We start from the raw sequence: 21,432 nt of genomic DNA on the forward strand, positions 1-21,432 counted from the left end.
AGTTGTAAATTACACGTTCCACTGCGGGTTTTAAAATTAAATTACTTTAAATAACTGTCTTTACTCTTATTATCTCAATTGAAACATTAAATATAATTAAAAATATATTTTTATATTATTTCATATTTATCCTTTAGTTCAACCGTTTATTTTAACAAATATTATAAATTCAATTGTTAGCTTATTTGCTATCAACTTATTTATGCGATATCTGCTATAAGCTTATCCGATGTGAGTTAACTTATTATCTATCACTTTTTTTTTTTTGAACATGTTATTATCTATCACTTACATTTCATCAAACAGAGTCTAAATGTGAAAAATATAGTAAAAAGAAAAATAATATGAAAAATAAAACAGTTCTAAATGAATGAGTATTGTTGTGCATTTTTAGTAGTTTTTAAGTATGAAATAAAATAAAATAAAATATGTATATATAAAAAAAAATTAACATTTTTATTTTTTATAGTCATAAGGATTATTAAGAAGTTAACTTATGAAAACTTGCAATCATTCAAAATTAAATAAGGAGATATTTACTTGTTAAGAGATGTAAATAAAAGTTTCCACATATATGGATTGGATCAAAAGACAACAACAATATTTGTATAATTTTCACCATATCGCTATTTGGTCATATAACATAAAAAGAATAAGAATTATATTTTTGGAGTGAATTGTGTATCATTTACGTTTAACTGTAAAGACTAATCTTTCAAGTCGGATATGACCATCAAAGGAAACCATCTTAGCATTTAAAGAAAGTTACTTCTCCAAAAATATTTGAAGCTAGGTTCTACCAAAATGAATATGTGCAGGTAGCAATATTTTGAATCACAGGTTCATGAGTTCAAGGGCGGAGCCACATCGAGCCTAGATTGTTTAACTCTCACAATATAAAAAATTGCACCACCTACCTTACTTTGTTTCTATATAAACCCCGATAAACTAAACTTTGCACCCTGCACTTTCACCTTTTGTCTTATCACCTGAATTTCTCTAACTAGTGTTGTGTCTTATTTGCTGCATGTAACATGTTCACATAATATTTCATTTTATTTACTGTTTAATTTAATGTTTTCCTTATTAGATAATTAAAGTTTTTATGACAAAAAAAAAAAAGATAATTAAAGTTTTTTTACCTAATAATTCTTTTTTTTTTTTTTTACTTTTTCAAATAATTGTTATTTAGAACTAGATACGGTAGTCGAACCCATTTAGGTTTTTCTTATTTGCTCATTTTCGATGCATTCATATGCGATGTGAGACATAATTAAATCTAATGGATGAGATTAAAAGGCCTTACGACATGCTCTCTCCACTCTCACAAACTTGGTCCCTTTCTCCTCCACCTTTTTCATTCCCCTTTCAATTCCGTAGCGAAATCCCTAACCAACATGAATTATTTCTATGGCCTTTTGATTTCGATTTCAATCTCAAACCTAAAGGTGAATCTGGTCAAATGGCTCCTCCATCAAAATCATCTTCCAATCACCCTAATTCCAATTCTCTCAACTTCAATTTCAGATTCGGGTCTACTTTTAAATCCAATTACTTTTTGAATCCTCAACCAACTGCGACGCCCACAGTTTCAACGATCTACTCATCGCAAAAGGACATATTAAGAAGTGGCGGCGCAGGCGCTGGTGCCATCAAGAAGAAGATGGAGATGCACTGATGAGAGGGAAATGGAATTGTTGCAAAAAACTTACCTTTTTGTTCTTTTTATTTTTCTTTTCTTATTTGTAACTTTTCAATCCCAACCTTTGGAATTGTTTTGCCACATGTCACACACGTATGCATCAAAAAAGAGTAAATAGAGGAAAGCTAAACTCATGATCATGGATGTGTGTATCATTCGCACATTTGATAAATAATTGATAATAATTAAAGCTTTAGCTCAAGAATTTATTTTTTTTTTCAACAAACCAAAATGATAATATATTAAAATGAAAGAATCAAATCACGATGAGTGTTAAGATTGAAAAGTTACAAGCCTTATGAAAACAAAAACAAACAAAAAATGATTGAAAAGTTACAAAGTTAAAAATACAGAAAAAGACACTAAAACAACAATACCACCAAACCAAAAGAAGAAACTAAAATCAAGTTACAAATAAAGGCACTCCTATACATCATAGTGTTTTTTTAATGGCAAATAGTGTGTGCGCACGTGCGCGTGCGTGTGTAAAATAAAGAACAAAGCAAAAAGCGACAAGAGTTTAAAAACAAGCAACAAAAGAGGTCACATGATAGTAGTACAAAGAGTATTGAGATTCGGAACTATCATTGCCTTTCACATTGTATTTTTGTCTTCCCTCATTAGAGAAACGGTACAACTAAAATAATTGTAACCCTTTAAGCCTTAGGAGATTGAAAATAGATGGGTCAACATGAGACATGTTTTTACAATTTCGAGGTATTATATCCTTTAGATTTGGGGCATTGGAAAAATTCGGACACTCTATTAAGCGTTCAGACTCACCAAGGTCAATTCTCTCTAAACTAGGCAAATTCTGTAACAATATATAATGGAAGAACAAGTAAGTATGTGTTTTTTTTTCCTAATCTAAGAAATATTCAATATTTATTGAAATAGAATTAGCTTTTCTCTTATCAAAAGATAAATAAAAACATAACAAATACATCATACATATACTATGTTCCAAAGTTTTTCCATGTTGCTATATGGAAGGCGAAGTTCAACAAGATTCCATGGAGAAAAATTTGATGGTAGAGAATTTAATGGATATGCACTCCATCCAAAACTTCTCAAGTTGTTAGGCAAAACATGAAGCCCCCTTGGAAGATGCGCAAAATTCATTCCCTTAACATCTCGATTGTGGCCTTCAAAAGCAAGTAATCTTAGGTTTGGCATCTTCGTGAATGCTTTAAAGCTCAAATTTATGCAGGTAATTTGATCCATATCTAAGCATATGCTTTCAAGTGCACTAGTCCCCTCATAAATGAAAATTAGAATCAATGTTAGTACTTTTTGGTAAGTTGCAGTTTTATATAAATATAAATACATGTTTTTTGGAATGCAAGTCAACGTATATATCATTCTTACATTATTGTTTGTCAACACATCACAAATTTTGCGAGCATTCCACAATCTATTGCATTGTCCATGGTTTTTGATAGATTCTTCATGACCAACTTGCCTACCCATTTCTTGTATCAAGTCATGCATCTGTATGTAATTGTATGAAGTAATTGTTACAAGAGTCTTGTCTAAAAGGTTTCTTATCCTAATATCTGCAAAGAAACCACATGCATTTAATATTTTTGTTACTCAGATGCTGATTCGACAACCTTTGAAATTTTTTGCAATGTCTAAAAATATATTTTTCTCTATATCATCTAATTCATCATAGCTTAAGCCCAACACCTTTTGAATTTCAGTATTGGAAATTTTCTTCAGTTTATTTATAGCATTATCCCATTCTATTTTACTTTTTGTACGAAGAAATGAACCCATAACTTTCAAAGCCAAAGAGTCGCCTTTTGCATAAGAAACTACATTATTTGATATCTCCTCATACCCCTCATTCGGAACGATTTTGTTGAAAGCATTCAAACTGAACAACCTGATGGAGTTTTGAAAGTTCATTTCCTTAACTTGAAGAATTTCGTCAATCCCTCTGCCTATCAACACATGCTTATCTCTGGTTGTCACAATTTCTCTGCTACCAGCTCCAAGGCAATCATGCCCTACTCCAATCAAATTTTCTAGAAGTTTTAAAGTATGAATGTCGTCTAGTACAATGAAAGCTTTCATGTGTTTGAGTCTTTACATAACCATAGATGATATTACTTTGGGAGTGTCAATACCAAGATCTTCCGCTATTAACTTAGAAGATGAGTGTTAATATTTAAAAGTTACAAGCCTTTTCAAAACAAAACAAAAAAGATTGAAAAGTTACAAAGTTAAAAATTACACAAAGACACCGAAACAACAACGCCACCAAACCAAAAGAAGAGAAATCAAGTTACAAATAAAGGCACTCCTATTCATCTCAAAGTGTTTTTTTTAATGGCAGATAGTATGCGTGTGCGTGCATGTGCGTGTGTAAAATAAAGAACAAAGCAAAAAGCGACAAGTGTTTCAAAAATAAACAACGAAAGAGGTCACATGATAGAAGTACAAAGAGTACTCAGATTCGGGACTATCATTGCTTCAAATATCTCTCTATCTATGTTTTAAAGAGAGACTATCATTGCCTTTCACATTGTATTTTTGTCTTCCCTCATTAGAGAAACGGTACAAGTGAAACGTATACACCAATTGATATATTGAACTAATAATATACCAAGATTTGGTCCTTTTCCAAATTCATATGTTGCTTACCGCTTTTTTTTTTTTTTTTTAAAAGATGGCAAAGTTCAAAGAGAAAAAAATATTTATATTTACATAATCGTTCTAGTGCAAATATTGGGGAGGTGATTTGCAGGTAAAGAAACAAAAATAAGCATAGAAATTTGCAGGTATAAAATATCCGCTCAAATGTTAGAAAACCTATAACATTAGTTGCATTTTAATTTAATTTTTAGCTTTCTATTTTATTTGTATTTTTCAGAGTTAGGTTGATGTCCATAATTTCTCTTTCTTCTTTTGTTCTTTCTTAATGGATAGTTGCATCTTTGTGATGCATGCATATAGTTCACTATAGACATATTTGACTATATATCAAATGTTGTCTACCCAGAATGAAACTAGCGTGCATAAGGGGAAACAGCAAGTTGGTAGATTAAATTTTGTTCAAACTTCAGATGGGACATATTTATATTTAATTCTTGTTAAGGTCCCTTGATGTCACTTCATTTGTTCTATATAATTGTGCACGTTATTTAGATACCTTTCATGTTTCAATTTCGCCACTGGTTTTCTTGTGTTGAACAATTCTAAATAAATTCAATGACATTGGAAGAAAAAAAAACCAGTCAACCTAAGACTAGGAGAATGAAAGCTTCACACCCAAAAGTCTTAGTTTCGTATATTTTAATCTTTCAACATTGTATATTCCTAAGATTCTTAGGGTGACTAGTTACATTTTAGGTCTTCATTATAGTTTTAACCAATGATGAAAGCATCGAGAAATTGCATTAGGAATGGTTTATTAAAATTATGCATTCTAATATATATTAGAAGCCTTTGCTGACACATAGAGGGACCATTGTGTACTTCAATATAAATTGCCTTTTATTGCTAACAAGTCACATGGGAAGTTAGAGTTGAAATTTCTCAATTTGGAAGTCAGACGCAATGTTACTATCTATCATGAATCAATATATTTCTTTTTTCCTTTCGCATCGGTTTTCGACCCACCAATGATAGGCGACTAATTCGATTTGTGCGTAGAGGCATGTGCACGGGTCAAATATTGTTTCTTCTGAAATCGAATCCGATATTCCCCAGATACATCCTTGAAATGAGCTCATTGCCACTGGAGTCCAAGCAACTTGGTTTCAATATATTTATATATGTTTTTTTATACATATATTTAAAAAATTTATGGGATGTAAGACTAGGGTTTTTCTTTTTAATTAGTTTCCCTTTCCTCTGGATTAGTACAAAATAATGTTGACGTCTGGTCCGGATAATAATTTTTAAGAATTATTGTCATTTTTAGTTGTTGCAGCTTGAAAGATTTTAGTCAAACCAAATGTGGCTGACGCGCATGGTTTTCGCCTAACCCTTCAATTTGGTCTTGATATGGTTTTTCACAATAATTTGACTAAAAGATACTTTCTTAATATGTTTCAAACAATGAATAACTTTGATGTTATTACTCTTGTGTTTGATTACTTACTGATGATGGTTGTAATCAAACATAAAAAATGAGAGTAATAGCAATAAAGTCATCGATTGATAAGGGTAGCACAATATTTTGGTTTTGATATTAAAAATAAAAAAAAATAAAAAAAAAGTGTCTTCAAACAATGATGCTTACAACTTATTTTTTTAGAAAAGATACTCCCTATTCATGGTTTTGGTAGTGCTAACCTAACTCCATGCCCCTAAATTGATATTAAAAAAAAATAAAAAGAAAAAAGAAACTGATTTTTGTTTGTAAATTCACTACATATAACAAAGTTTTAGTCGATACGAGTAAGCCTTGAATGAGATGTAAGAGTTGAGACGAGCTCCGCCATTAGTAAAGTTGTGTCTTCGGTTTCCTTTGCAGCATTGTCTTCTTTTATTTGACATGATCGTTTAGGTCATTCAGGAGCACTTGTTATGGACTCCCTTAGTTGAAATGAATTGATCGAGTGTAATAAAATTCCACAACTGAATTCATTATTTTGTCATTCTTGCTTTCATGGTAAACATGTTAAATTTTTATTTATCAGTTCTCATAATTCTACAAATATTGCATTTGACATTTTACATAATGATGTGTGGACTTCTCCTCATATTAGCTCTTTGAGTAACAAATATTATGTTCTTTTTTGGGTGATTGCTCAATTTTTTTTATAGACATTTTCAATTTCAAACAAATCTCAAGCCTATTCAACAATTTAAAAATTAAGATTGTATATCAAAACTCAATATCAACCGGAAGTCAAAAATATTCAATGTGACAATGGTGGAGAATATGTATATGGTAAGCTTCAAAATCTTTATGGAGCAAAATAATTTGATTTTCTCTTATCATGTCCTCGTACATTGCCATAAAATGGTAAAGTCGAAAGAAATATGCCTTCTGTTAATAATATCATTCGAATACTATTAATTCATGCTTCACTACCACTGTAATTTTGGCATCATGTTTTAGAAGCATGGCCACATATCTCTTAGATATTTTACCAAGTCAAAATCTTCATTTTTTTTAAGGAAAGTCAAAATCTTCATTATCACCCACTTCTCAAAATCCTATATCAAAAACACCCATCATATCTCACTTATGTGTCTTTGGTTGCTTGCGTTATCATTTCTTCTTCTCATGTGTCTTCTTCAAATATCCATCAATCCATTGTGTTTACAAATGCTATGATATATCCTCAAACAAAATTATCATTTGTCGCCATGTGTTATTTGATGAAACTGAATTTCCCTTCTCAAAGTTGCATACTCCCTCTTCTACATCTTACAACTTTTAGGTTACACCACGCCAAACACACCAAACGACAAGCCCTTCCTAATATCTCCTCACATAGTCCAGCCCAACTCGCAAACTGACACACAACAACACCAAATGGACCAGCACATCCCTCAAAAGGAACATCGGGATTCTTTCACACATCCCCTCACTCCTAGTACAATTGGGCTTAGTGTGTGGATGCAAATGGTTGGTGGCCTGATAGTGAAAACCTGATATCAGATGGTCCAACGGATCTTAGAGAGACTCTGAAATCATCTTAGAAATTGCGGTTGGTCCTAACTCACCTCCATAAGATCGGCTTGTGAGATGAAAATAGCCCCACATGTAAACAGTTATTCAGGTCATCGTGAGACTCTAACATTTGGAGGGTTGATATAAATGGTTTGTGGATATAAATGGTAGGTGGTTTGATAGCGAAAACCTGATAACAAGTAGCCCGATGGATCCTAAAGAGGCTCTGATGACATCTTCAAAATTGTGGTTGGATCTAACACAACTTCACAAAATCGGTTTATGAGATGAGAAATAACCTCATTTGGAGGAGAATATACGGTGTTGATGTGGGATAACTCCTTTGAGTTGTTTATATATATCATATTTCTTTCTTTAATAAAGATTAAAATTGGATTTGGGAAATATTACAATGATCAAAAGAAATATTAACCTCAACAAATATATATATATATACGAAAATTGACCAATCCATTAAAGGTGAGGTGACATATTTGGCTTGTTGCATCAATAAAGACCAAATCTTTATATCGAACTATATCTTGTAACTTCAAATACGATTGAAGATTCTTACAGTGATTTGGCCAACTTCCCTTTACATTTCAACTTCAATGGTCATATCTTGCCATGCATGTCCCCCCAAATTAACTTTCTCTTTCTATACTTTTGCTCAATTTTTTAATTTAATTTAGGTTTTTTGACTCGAATTTTCAATATTGGTTAGGAATTTCAGTCCAACATGTAGTCGGTGTTATGATGGAATAAACTCTAAATACCCTAAACTTGTCCATTGACTATTTCTTATTTGAATTTTTTCAAGATTTCAAAGATCCTATCACACTTGATCATCAAAAAAGATCCTCTGCATATATATATATCAAAAATATAATGTGCTATATACGTTGCCTTGTTATATCAAAGAAGTTCACATGCATATTCCCATACGCACTGCAATATGCTGCTGGTAACAAGAAATGTGCAGGAAACTTCGTGGTAATAGTTAATGTAGATAGGGAAGTGTTAGTCCATAAAATGTTTTAGACATAAACTACATCAAAAGTGAATAATTGTGATGGATCAATTCAGTAAAATTTAATAAATAGGGTCAAAGTCATATCATAAAAAATACAAGTTATTATTTTTATCAATCTAATAATTACAATATTATAGGAAACTTTTTATCATTCTTCTTAGTTTTATAGTCTGATGTAGTGTTATGAATGGATCAAATGAAGATAATAATACCATATAAATGGAGTCACAATGCATAAATATCTAAGCATTTGTTAAAAATATAATAAGCAAGTGGGGTCAATTGACCCAATTGCCACTACACACTAAATTCGTTCTTGGATTGAGACTGTTTTATGACTTATTTCTCATGTACATGATAACCTATTGTATATATTGAGTTTTTTTTTATACACATTGAATTCAAAATTTTTTGAGTAGATAAACGAAATGACAAATAATTATTGAAACTCGCATAAAGTTAGGGTTCAAACCCCGACCATGGCCTCCAACGCCTATCAATTTCAAGATTTTTGGCGGTGGAGCTAAAACTTGGGGATATATTAAGTTTACAATATTAGGAGCGAGTGGCGGAGTAATCAACCAGCACAAATTAAAGAATGGACTAAAAAAATTGTAATTTTTTCTAGTCTTAAACCCCTATTCTTCTTGAAAAGAGGTTATAATAATTGGAAAATGTTAACATGTGCCCTTAATAAACTTGTGTATTTAATGTTGTAAAAGTTTAATAATTTACATTTCCAATATAAAATTTATTTATTATTTCCTTTTTTAGCTCTTTAACTTGTGCCCTAAGGGCACAAGTTAACATGACCCATAATAATATGGAATCTTATCGAAAGTTAAAGTCTAATAAATGATTCTTTCGGTTAAAATTGAAACTTAGATTCTCCTAACATACTGTATTTTTTTTTAAGGTACATTACACTAGGGGTCCTTTAAGTTTGAGGTTTGTAACATATTGGTTCTTTAAGTTACTTTGGTCACACGTAAGTCCTTTAAGTTTAAGGTTTGTAATAGAGTGACTCTTTAAGTTATTTTGGTCACACATAAGCTTTTAAGATTGTAAACATTTTCAATTTAGTCATTATGCCACATGATCATTTTTGTAATGTTTGGTTAACGGAATGACTAAATTGAAAAGGTTTACAAACTTAAAAGGACTTATGTGTGACCAAAATAACTTAAAGGACCAACATGCTACAAACCTCAAACTCAAAGAATTTATGTGTGACCAAAATAACTTAAACGATCAATATGTTACAAACCTCAAACTTAAAAGATCTCCGATGTGATTTAGCATTTTTTTTATTAGTAAAGCAAGTAACAAAAACTAAGACACATTGCAGTGCACAATAAACGTATTGTCTAGAGAGAAAATTGATTGGTACATAACGTGCTATAGCATGCATAATCCTTGTGAGGATATGATTTGAGTCTAACAAATCACCTAATTAAATTGTAATTTTATCCACATGAAAAGATTGATACCTTAATTGATTTGTTAACAACTGGCAAATGTTATTGATTTTACAATAAAATAGCATGACCTACCTATATGATTAAACATTTCTTACATTATCCCAAAAGAATTTACGTGATTTATTGGATTACACCATACGAAGTACAAAATTGCAGATGAAGCTTGTATATAATAACTAAGATTATGTCGTTTGGTAATTGGCACATTAACATAACATACTAACAGAATCAACGTTAAAAAGTAACTTAATTAGTTAATTATGATATATGTGGATGGTGGTGAATATGTATATTATTAAGCAACAAAGGTCTTATTTAAAGGTTAAAATAATTCATTTTGCATGTCGAATCAAATCTTTAGAAAGTAAATAAGAATATTGTGAGGTCTAGATAATGCTTCTATTTTTTATATTGTTGGTTGCACTTTGGTTATGCTCAATGCCTAAAGTGCTCAAAATTCATAGGTGATTGATCTCCTATAAAGTAATATCCACCAATTTTTTAGGCTTTGGTTTTAGTGGGGAAAGCGGCTTCCACACACACTCTACTTTCATCTCAAATTTTTAGTGAAAATGTATGTAGTTAATTTACTTTTTACATAAAATCATGGCTCTAAAAAGTATTCCATTTGTTCCATATTTTATTTTGTCAATTTTGTTCCATATTTTAATTCGTTATAAGGTTTGAACACATGAATTAATAAATTCAATTAATATTATAAGTTTCATAAAAAAAAAATTATTGTGTGCTTTAGTAAACTATTAGTTTCTCTTTTGAATTGATTATAGGAAATAAAAATAAAACATTAATAAGAAAACAATAAATAATACTTTGTTTATATTGTACTACTCCCATCCTAAATCCCATCCTAAATATAAGACTCTCTTCAACAAAATTGTCTCTTTTATGACACCTCTTTCAAATTTTCATCTATATTAATTATTTACAGTATACCCTTAATTACTTTGTCTTGTTTTGTTGAAAACAAAGTAAACAATAAAAACTGATATAGGAAAAATAAACTCATCCTCTCTCATAAAGAGTAAATTTAAGCACAATATTAATTGTTAACAAGTTTAATGATATTATCAACTTTTTTAATACTCTTGTTTTAGCCATGCAAAGTTCTATATTTATAGGGAAGGAGATATCAAGATATAAAATGTAACAAATTTTGCTAAAAATATCACCAAAGGAGTATAGATATATCTAGAGCCGACAGAAACACTTCCTAACTTTTATAAAAGTAATTAAAATGATTGAAATCATTCAAAGTATAATGATATTTCGAAAGAATCAGAACATGCAAATATGAGAGTAGGACCCTATTTCACATCACTAAAATATAGCCTCATGTTATTTATGCTTTGAGTATCATGACTAATTTTGACATATAGGTCAAAAAGAAAGTGGCATGCATATAGCATGGTGTGATCTATCATCAACTCATTAGTGCAATGTCTTAGCAACCCTTACAAAAAAGCAATGCTCTTAAAGGACCACGGATTTTAGTTGCTGAACATTTTCTTTGTTCAAAGATCCAATTCTCTTATTAAAAAAGAAAAAAGTGTGTATGGAAGTCAAGTATGTCTATAGTCCCTCAAAAGCTAAGAAGCATGATATTGAGAGGGACACCGAACACAACACGGATATTCAGTGTAATCATATATGTCGGTATCGTATCAGTGTCAGACGCTGATGCGTATCCGACACCTAAACATACATAATTCGAGGAGTGTTCGTGTTTCATAGTTCCAAAATCATTCATATATAACTGAGAATATATATGGCATCGTAAATACAATTATCATACATGATATTTGAGTTGTTTAAATGCAAGTGGGTTAGGTTAGGTCCCTTCAAGACAGGTCAGCTAAACTATATATGCTTGAAATTAATATTCAATGTTTGAGGTAATCGAATCCAAATCATTTTTCATCGTGACTTTTCTTCCTTGTAACTAGGGATTGGTTATGTCTCATTTTATTAGTGGAACTTGTGATAAAAAAATATGGAATAAGAATTATATGTATACTTGTTATTATTTCTATTTACATGGAAACTGAAGGGATGAGTTCAATCTCAATTTGCTTTTTTGGGGCTCTTTTGAAGAATCCAGTTACCAAGTTTAAAAATGATGGTTGAACACACATAATTGACACAAATACAGTACATCTACATTGTTAACCGTATAAAGTATTTACGGTGTGCAATACTTTTTTACTTTTATTTTTTAAATATAGAGGAGAACTTTTATCACACAAAAATTGAGTGGCGTAATTAACTAATTTGACTACTTTTCCTTCAAAAAAAAAAACTAATTTGACTACTTTATTAATCGTTAAATTGTATATTATTAACCACATTTTTAGCATGAATAGAAATAAAAATCTAAATCTAGTTTGGATGTCGTTGCTTCCCCAATGCATGTTCATTCTCCTAGCTTAGCAAAAAAAAAATCCAAATCTACCAAGAAAAAGATTTAAACAAATAATAATGGGTCATGTTAACTTCTGCCCTTAGGGCACATGTTAAGCATTATTTTCATTTCAATAATGGTAAGAATTTAATAAAAAAAAATTAATATTAAACATTTTGAGCAATAAATTAACACAATACACAATTTCTATTATAAAGACCATTTATAGGTATGTCTATAACAATCATCCTCTTACATTTGCACCTCCTCAACATTGTCTAGTTGAGTTAACTTAGTTAAATATCGTGTAACACCTCGATTTTCACTTAATCATTGGTAATTATGTGAGTTTTTTTTTATACATTGCGAGGATATGTTTTTGAACATGTATATACGGATTTGACTGTGTTTATAGTGTTTTAATCCTAGAGGATTAGTTTAAAAATTAGTAGGTTAAATTAAAACTTCTTTAAAAGAAAGTTAAAAACAACCAAAATAGACAAAAATCAATTATGATATTCCTCGCATGTGCGAGCTAACACATAAAGGAAAAAAAATATAAATTTTTTGGTTCCATATCTTAGTAGTGTCATACACACATACACCCATAAAGTATTGGCTTGCATGTGCGAGCCAAATTTAAAGAGAAGTGTTAGCAACACTATATTTTGAACACTTTCTATAATACTCGTTCTTTTATGTGGGAGAAGTTTTAATTGAAATGTAGTGTTTTACATTGCGTCGCATGAACAATGTTGTAGCTCATTTCATTTCCTCTATTCTTCGATCTTTGTTTTTTCATCAGATTTTTTCCAATTCTTTTTTTCATTTCTTCACGACAAATTAATATGTTAAAACCCTATCATCCATTTTCTTCTCTTCTTCAACCCTTAGAATACTCCAATTTCGCATTGATCCTTGATAAATTATAGTGATTTAAAGCTCATAGGAGATCAAATCTCATCATTGAGTGAATATTACAAATACATACCTATATCAATCCAAGTATATAAAATCACTTAGGGAGTTAATTACATTGAGCTTAATTTTTTTAATTATTATTTTTAAATGAAAACTTGCTTTTTAATTTACATTTTCATCTAATACTATCAACGTAGAGAGTAAACACTTAATTTTTATATGAATATTCAAGGTCTTTTCTGATCTTTCCTTTTATCAGCTAACATGCTTTTTCTTTACATTTAGATGTATATTTAGTTATCTCAATAATATATATTTAGTTACCACAAACTAAATCTAAGTCTAAAATTAACACAAACTAGAAGAAAAGAACAGGTTAACTAAACTCAACTTGTTTTTTTTGACACTTTCAATCTCTACGATAACTACACACTGAATGTTTTCTGGCGCCTTCTAGGGTGGGAGACCTTAATAGGTCTCCTACCGTGAGTGAGTGAAAAAGTTGCTGGTCCATGGTACACCTAACCACACCGTATCAATCTATACTCTTACTCCTCTCTCGCATCTTCTTCCTTGTTTATTTTTGCTAGTTTGATTGGCTATGGATATAATCTCCCTCCTTATCCTACAGACTTTGTTGCACTCAGTTTTACCCATTTATTATTGTCATTATTATTATATTTTTGAATTTGGTTTTAAAACACAGGGAAGTTGAAACAAACTCAAATACAGAGAGTGAAATGAGACTAGTTTGAAATTGAGAAACACAGAATTGACAACCCCATCAGAGATTCAACAAGACCCAAAACCAAACCTTATGCTGAAAAAAGCAACGAACCTGTAACGCCCCAATTTTATTTAATTATTATTAGTCGATTTAAGGTCTTTTATATATATATATGATTTTATATAATTATGTTGATTATGTGGTGTGTTATATTTTATTAAATGAGTTATTTTACTATTTAATAGAATAAGTGGGAATTAGTAATTATTGAAGTTTTGGGGGTTATATTTTAATTAAAGGAATTAAGAAGGAGTTAAGTGTTATAATTGAGGGAAGTTAAGAATAGGGGAAAGTTGGTAACTGTCAGTCAGAAAACATTTTCACGTGGAAGCAGTTTTTGGGAGAAAAGCCAAGAGAAGAGCCAAGTGGGGAGAATTCAGATTTTTGTTAAGCATTATTCATCAATCTAAGGTAAGGGTGAGGCTAACTTGCAATGATTTTAGTTTATAAAATTCTGATTCTGTTTAATAAAGATTATGAATAAATTTGGAGAATTGGGAATTAGGGTTAAGGAGAGAATTGATGATTAAATGATGAAATTAGGGTGAATTGATGTAGGAATGATGAGCAGACTTTAGATAATTCATATATTGATGTTTAGAATCAGTTTTAAGGTTAGAACCATGGAATTGGGTGAATTTTTGAGAAAAAGTGTAACCTGACCGTACTGTTATTCATCGCTCGCCTCCCGAGTGATGAACCTCGCCATAGCGAGTGATGAAGATCATCGCTCGCCTCGCGAGCAGGAGTGGTCGCCTCGCGAGTTGCATTTCGCAGCTCGCCATAGCGAGCAAGTTTACTCGCCGTGGCGAGTGTGGGCAGAGAGCTTGCAAGATTTCGTGTTTTTGAGCTGTGAGTTTAACCTTGGGTGTTTATGAGGGCCTGAACATATACCTTAATGATTAGGCAAAGTTTTAGAATGAGATTGAACTTGGAATGGTGTCAGAATGGAATGGTGAGTAGTTTACCCTAACTCGCCATGGCGAGTAGAGCCTCTCGCCTCGCGAGTTGTCCCATTTCAGAAGCCTTGTTTAGGATTCTGCGATCATTTGTCGCACGTGATGATATGAGTAGACCCATGAGGTAGGGGAGAAGTTATTCTTGATTATACGGAGATTCAGAGAGGATGTTTATAATGTTTAATGACATCGACTTAGGTTGATGAACAATGAGGGGATAGTTATATAATATGAAAGATGTTGATATGAGTCCTACTTGTTGTATATGATGATTATTATTATTGTTGTCTCACTGCTTGTTATTATATGTTGCTGTTGATTGAATATGATTTGCTGCTGATTGTTGGTGTATGCATACATGCATTCAATTGGATTATACAAGATGTTGGTTCAGGTTGTAAGGTTGCAAGTTGTCGTTCTAAGTAACGGAGTCATAGATTGTTGATGTTGACCAAGTTGGGGAGTAAGTCATAAGTTATTATGCACAGTTGTTGTCGTTGTCGTAGTTGAGTTGTATGCTGATATACACAAGTGGAGTCCTTTCATGATTAGGAAACTGTTGAGGGCTCATGCCCTGGAATGCCTTGTCATTCAATCTGTTGAGGGCTCATGCCCTGGAATGCTCGTCATTCAACCGTTGAGGGCTTATGCCCTGGAATGCCTTGTCATTCAATCTGTTGAGGGCTCATGCCCTGGAATGTTAATCATTCAATCTGTTGAGGGCTCATGCCCTGGAATGCTCGTCATTCAACCGTTGAGGGCTTATGCCCTGGAATGCCTTGTCATTCAATCTGTTGAGGGCTCATGCCCTGGAATGTTAATCATTCAATCTGTTGAGGGCTCATGCCCTGGAATGTTCATCATTCAAATTGTTGGGGGCTTATGCCTCGGAATGCTTAGTCATTCATTGAATTGAAAATAGTACCCTGTCGTTCGTTGTCGTTGATGTAGTGGATGATGTTGTCGTTGTTGGTTGATTTAGTAAGAGTTATTAAAGTCGAAGAAGTATGAATATTATTGTTGACTTATATGTTGCTTATTACGTTATTTAATTAAGTTGATGATTTATATATCTATTATTATTGTTTGTGAATCTCACCCCTTCTGCTTGGAATTGTTGCCCTTCGTATGGGTAACTTGCAGGTATTGAAGTTTATTAGAAGTGGTGGCTCAAAGTGTCTAGGGCTCTGATACGTACGGGATGGGATTTTCTTATTGTTTTTCATTCCTATGTATCAAATTTGAATATTGCTGACGTAGCCCTATGGTTGTTGAATTTATGTTGATAAGGCTTTATGCCAAAGATTTAATTATGGAGATTTAAACTATTGCTATCGTTGTTTTGAGGCAAATTTTCCGCTGCAAATTTAATAATGACTTGAAGGACGTTTATTAAATAGATTTTATATTCTATTTAAGAAATTTTGAAAATGTAGTGTGACATGCCCGTTTGGGAATTACTCTGATGCATGAATTATTAATTAATTGATTTTTGGAAAACGGGGTGTTACAATTGGTATCAGAGCAGGTTGGTCCGTCCGGCCAAGTAGTAGAGTCGTGTTGAGCCACGTAGTGTAGTGTGTCGACTTTAATATGTCTTTTGTTGTTCTGATTTTTGTTTGTGGTGTAGAGTTTGAGATGGCTGGAAGAAATGATGCTGCTATTGCTGCTGCACTTGAGGCTGTAGCTCAAGCTGTAGGGCAACAACCAAATGTTGGTGCTGGTGCAAATGCCGAGGTTAGGATGTTAGAAACTTTTCTGAGAAATCATCCACCAACTTTCAAAGGTAGATATGACCCTGATGGAGCTCAGAAGTGGCTCAAGGAAGTTGAAAGAATCTTCCGAGTCATGCAATGCAGCGAGGTGCAAAAGGTGCGGTTCGGGACGCACATGTTGGCTGAAGAGGCAGATGACTGGTGGGTAGGTGAGCTTCCTAATCTTGAGAATGGTGGAGAAGTTGTGACCTGGACTGTGTTTAGGAGGGAATTTCTGAGCAGGTACTTTCCGGAAGATGTCCGAGGTAAGAAAGAAATTGAATTCCTGGAGTTGAAGCAGGGAGACATGTCTGTAACTGCATATGCTGCAAAGTTTGTAGAGCTTGCTAACTTTTATCCGCATTATACCGCTGAGACTGCTGAGTTCTCAAAGTGTATTAAGTTTGAAAATGGTCTGCGTGCTGATATTAAGCGGGCCATTGGGTACCAAAAGATAAGAAATTTTTCTGAATTGGTGAGCAGCTGTAGGATTTACGAGGAGGATACGAAAGCTCACTATAAGGTTAGGAATGAGCGGAGGAACAAGGGTCAACAAGATCGGCCGAAGCCCTACAGTGCTCCTGTTGTCAAAGGAGAGCAAAGATTGAATGATGAGAGGAGACCTAAGAGAAGAGATGTTCATGCTGAGATTGTTTGCTACAAGTGTGGCGAGAGGGGCCACAAGAGTAATGTCTGCAATGGTGAGGAGAAGAAGTGCTTCCGATGTGGAAAGAAGGGGCATGCGATAGCTGAATGCAAGCGTGGTGATATTGTTTGCTTCAATTGTGACGAAGAAGGACATCTCAGTTCACAGTGTACACAACCTAAGAAGGTTAGGACAGGTGGCAAGGTGTTTGCTTTAGCTGGTACTCAGACAGCAGTTGGGGATCGTCGGATCTGAGGTATATTTTCGAGGACGAAAATTCTTAAGTTGGGGAGAGTTGTAACGCCCCAATTTTATTTAATTATTATTAGTCGATTTAAGGTCTTTTATATATATATATGATTTTATATAATTATGTTGATTATGTGGTGTGTTATATTTTATTAAATGAGTTATTTTACTATTTAATAGAATAAGTGGGAATTAGTAATTATTGAAGTTTTGGGGGTTATATTTTAATTAAAGGAATTAAGAAGGAGTTAAGTGTTATAATTGAGGGAAGTTAAGAATAGGGGAAAGTTGGTAACTGTCAGTCAGAAAACATTTTCACGTGGAAGCAGTTTTTGGGAGAAAAGCCAAGAGAAGAGCCAAGTGGGGAGAATTCAGATTTTTGTTAAGCATTATTCATCAATCTAAGGTAAGGGTGAGGCTAACTTGCAATGATTTTAGTTTATAAAATTCTGATTCTGTTTAATAAAGATTATGAATAAATTTGGAGAATTGGGAATTAGGGTTAAGGAGAGAATTGATGATTAAATGATGAAATTAGGGTGAATTGATGTAGGAATGATGAGCAGACTTTAGATAATTCATATATTGATGTTTAGAATCAGTTTTAAGGTTAGAACCATGGAATTGGGTGAATTTTTGAGAAAAAGTGTAACCTGACCGTACTGTTATTCATCGCTCGCCTCCCGAGTGATGAACCTCGCCATAGCGAGTGATGAAGATCATCGCTCGCCTCGCGAGCAGGAGTGGTCGCCTCGCGAGTTGCATTTCGCAGCTCGCCATAGCGAGCAAGTTTACTCGCCGTGTTTATACATTGCGAGGATATGTTTTTGAACATGTATATACGGATTTGACTGTGTTTATAGTGTTTTAATCCTAGAGGATTAGTTTAAAAATTAGTAGGTTAAATTAAAACTTCTTTAAAAGAAAGTTAAAAACAACCAAAATAGACAAAAATCAATTATGATATTCCTCGCATGTGCGAGCTAACACATAAAGGAAAAAAAATATAAATTTTTTGGTTCCATATCTTAGTAGTGTCATACACACATACACCCATAAAGTATTGGCTTGCATGTGCGAGCCAAATTTAAAGAGAAGTGTTAGCAACACTATATTTTGAACACTTTCTATAATACTCGTTCTTTTATGTGGGAGAAGTTTTAATTGAAATGTAGTGTTTTACATTGCGTCGCATGAACAATGTTGTAGCTCATTTCATTTCCTCTATTCTTCGATCTTTGTTTTTTCATCAGATTTTTTCCAATTCTTTTTTTCATTTCTTCACGACAAATTAATATGTTAAAACCCTATCATCCATTTTCTTCTCTTCTTCAACCCTTAGAATACTCCAATTTCGCATTGATCCTTGATAAATTATAGTGATTTAAAGCTCATAGGAGATCAAATCTCATCATTGAGTGAATATTACAAATACATACCTATATCAATCCAAGTATATAAAATCACTTAGGGAGTTAATTACATTGAGCTTAATTTTTTTAATTATTATTTTTAAATGAAAACTTGCTTTTTAATTTACATTTTCATCTAATACTATCAACGTAGAGAGTAAACACTTAATTTTTATATGAATATTCAAGGTCTTTTCTGATCTTTCCTTTTATCAGCTAACATGCTTTTTCTTTACATTTAGATGTATATTTAGTTATCTCAATAATATATATTTAGTTACCACAAACTAAATCTAAGTCTAAAATTAACACAAACTAGAAGAAAAGAACAGGTTAACTAAACTCAACTTGTTTTTTTTGACACTTTCAATCTCTACGATAACTACACACTGAATGTTTTCTGGCGCCTTCTAGGGTGGGAGACCTTAATAGGTCTCCTACCGTGAGTGAGTGAAAAAGTTGCTGGTCCATGGTACACCTAACCACACCGTATCAATCTATACTCTTACTCCTCTCTCGCATCTTCTTCCTTGTTTATTTTTGCTAGTTTGATTGGCTATGGATATAATCTCCCTCCTTATCCTACAGACTTTGTTGCACTCAGTTTTACCCATTTATTATTGTCATTATTATTATATTTTTGAATTTGGTTTTAAAACACAGGGAAGTTGAAACAAACTCAAATACAGAGAGTGAAATGAGACTAGTTTGAAATTGAGAAACACAGAATTGACAACCCCATCAGAGATTCAACAAGACCCAAAACCAAACCTTATGCTGAAAAAAGCAACGAACCCACTAATTTTCTCCATCGAATCTCGCTGAGAAGGGAATAGAAAATGGACTATAAAACATATATGGCCATAGGAACGGTTCTTGTCGTTTATTATAGTTGGACATATAGCTTCACAATCTAATGGTTAGAATTTTTTACATTCACTTGCTCACGGTAGGAGACCTATTAAGGTCTCCCACACTAGACCGAGCCATGTTTTATCAATTTAGATGTTTACTTAACTTGTTTTTTGAAACTTTCAATCTCTATAATAGTAACTAAAAAAAAATCTTTGATTTTTAGTCCCTAAAAAATTTTCCGTCCACAGTTTTAGTCTCTACCTTTATGTTAGGCCACTTATATCCTTTATATTTTTTAATGACCGTTTAGAATATTATAGAATCTCTCCCAAAAAGAATAGAAAGTTTTACCAAAACAAGAATTAAATATAAATTTTTAAGCGCCAAAAACATAAAAATTCATATTTAATTCATGCTTTGTTAAAAAATTCTAATTATTTTCGGGAGAGACTCTTATAATATTCTAAACATAACAACATAAAATATTTGAAATTTTGACTGATACACATGAATTAACTTAAACGTAGTGATGGAAAACATTTGGGGATTAAAAGTCTAAGTACAATTTTAGGGGATTGAAATAACAAGTTTGTATATTTATAGGAACCAAAAACAAGAGAACCTTATCCCCATGAGGTTAACCTGGTTGATAGGGATATTGCATATTATATGCAGGGTCGAGGTTCGAACCCAGAACACTTCACTTCTCCACAATTTAATTGTGTGAGCTCTAGCCACTAAACTACTTGACCAAAAAAAAAAATCTTATACTAGGGTTTTCCTAGCATGAGTGTCACCCTATTATCATTCATAGATTTGCTTGCTTCACCTGGGATTCTAATTGATTGTTTCCACCTGAAATCGTGATTTCTTTCCATTATTGATCAATTGTGTTTTCTTTGTGCAATGCTCACTTTTTTACTCACAATTGCATTGTGAATTTGGCATCTTAAGGAACGTTCCAATGTTGACTTTGGAATCTTGAATTTGGAATCATTAATTGATCAATTGTGATTGCTTTGTTCTGTGCTTATTTTCTTACTTTATTCACAGTTGGAATCGTGAATTTGGCATCTTGACTGTTGAATCCATCGTGTTTGATTTCTGCTCAGTGGCAATTTTGACATCTTGCGCTGTCACGTTTATATGCTCTTGGCCACGGAAGCCATTTACACCTGAAGCTTGGAGTCCTTCGTCTTTCTCAATGGACAAAGAATTTTAATCCTCATACCAATTGCCAAACTCATGGCGAAATATGGATACGACTGTTGGAGCTGCCTCAAGAGTATTGGCGTAGAAATGGATGGATTTTCCTTCAAGGTGGAGGTTTTTACGAAAGGCTTCCAGATTTTCTCTTCCATTGCAATAACATAGGTCACGGCATTTCACTTTGATGCTTAACCACGTTTTTAGTTCATAAAAAAAATTATTTCCTTCATCTTAAAATATACATCACTTTAACAAATTTTACATGAATCGAGAAAGATGATAAAGTTTATATGAAAAAGGTAAATTAAGAATTACTTTATTTTTTTTGTTTTTGGATCGATTTCCGACCCATTAAATGTAAACGATTAAT

General features: G+C 32.5%; 1 protein-coding gene across 1 annotated transcript; it reads right to left on the reverse strand.

The window, feature by feature from the left end:
- Positions 1 to 3,295: 3,295 nt before the first annotated feature.
- LOC11446916 (disease resistance protein RPV1) lies at positions 3,296 to 3,781 on the reverse strand. The gene has a single exon (XM_024772851.1). The coding sequence runs from the start codon at positions 3,779 to 3,781 to the stop codon at positions 3,296 to 3,298; it is 486 nt and encodes a 161-aa protein (XP_024628619.1).
- Between the last annotated feature and the right edge of the window lie 17,651 nt (positions 3,782 to 21,432).

This window comes from Medicago truncatula, chromosome 8, assembly GCF_003473485.1.
Source record: "Medicago truncatula cultivar Jemalong A17 chromosome 8, MtrunA17r5.0-ANR, whole genome shotgun sequence".
Lineage (NCBI taxonomy): Eukaryota > Viridiplantae > Streptophyta > Magnoliopsida > Fabales > Fabaceae > Medicago > Medicago truncatula.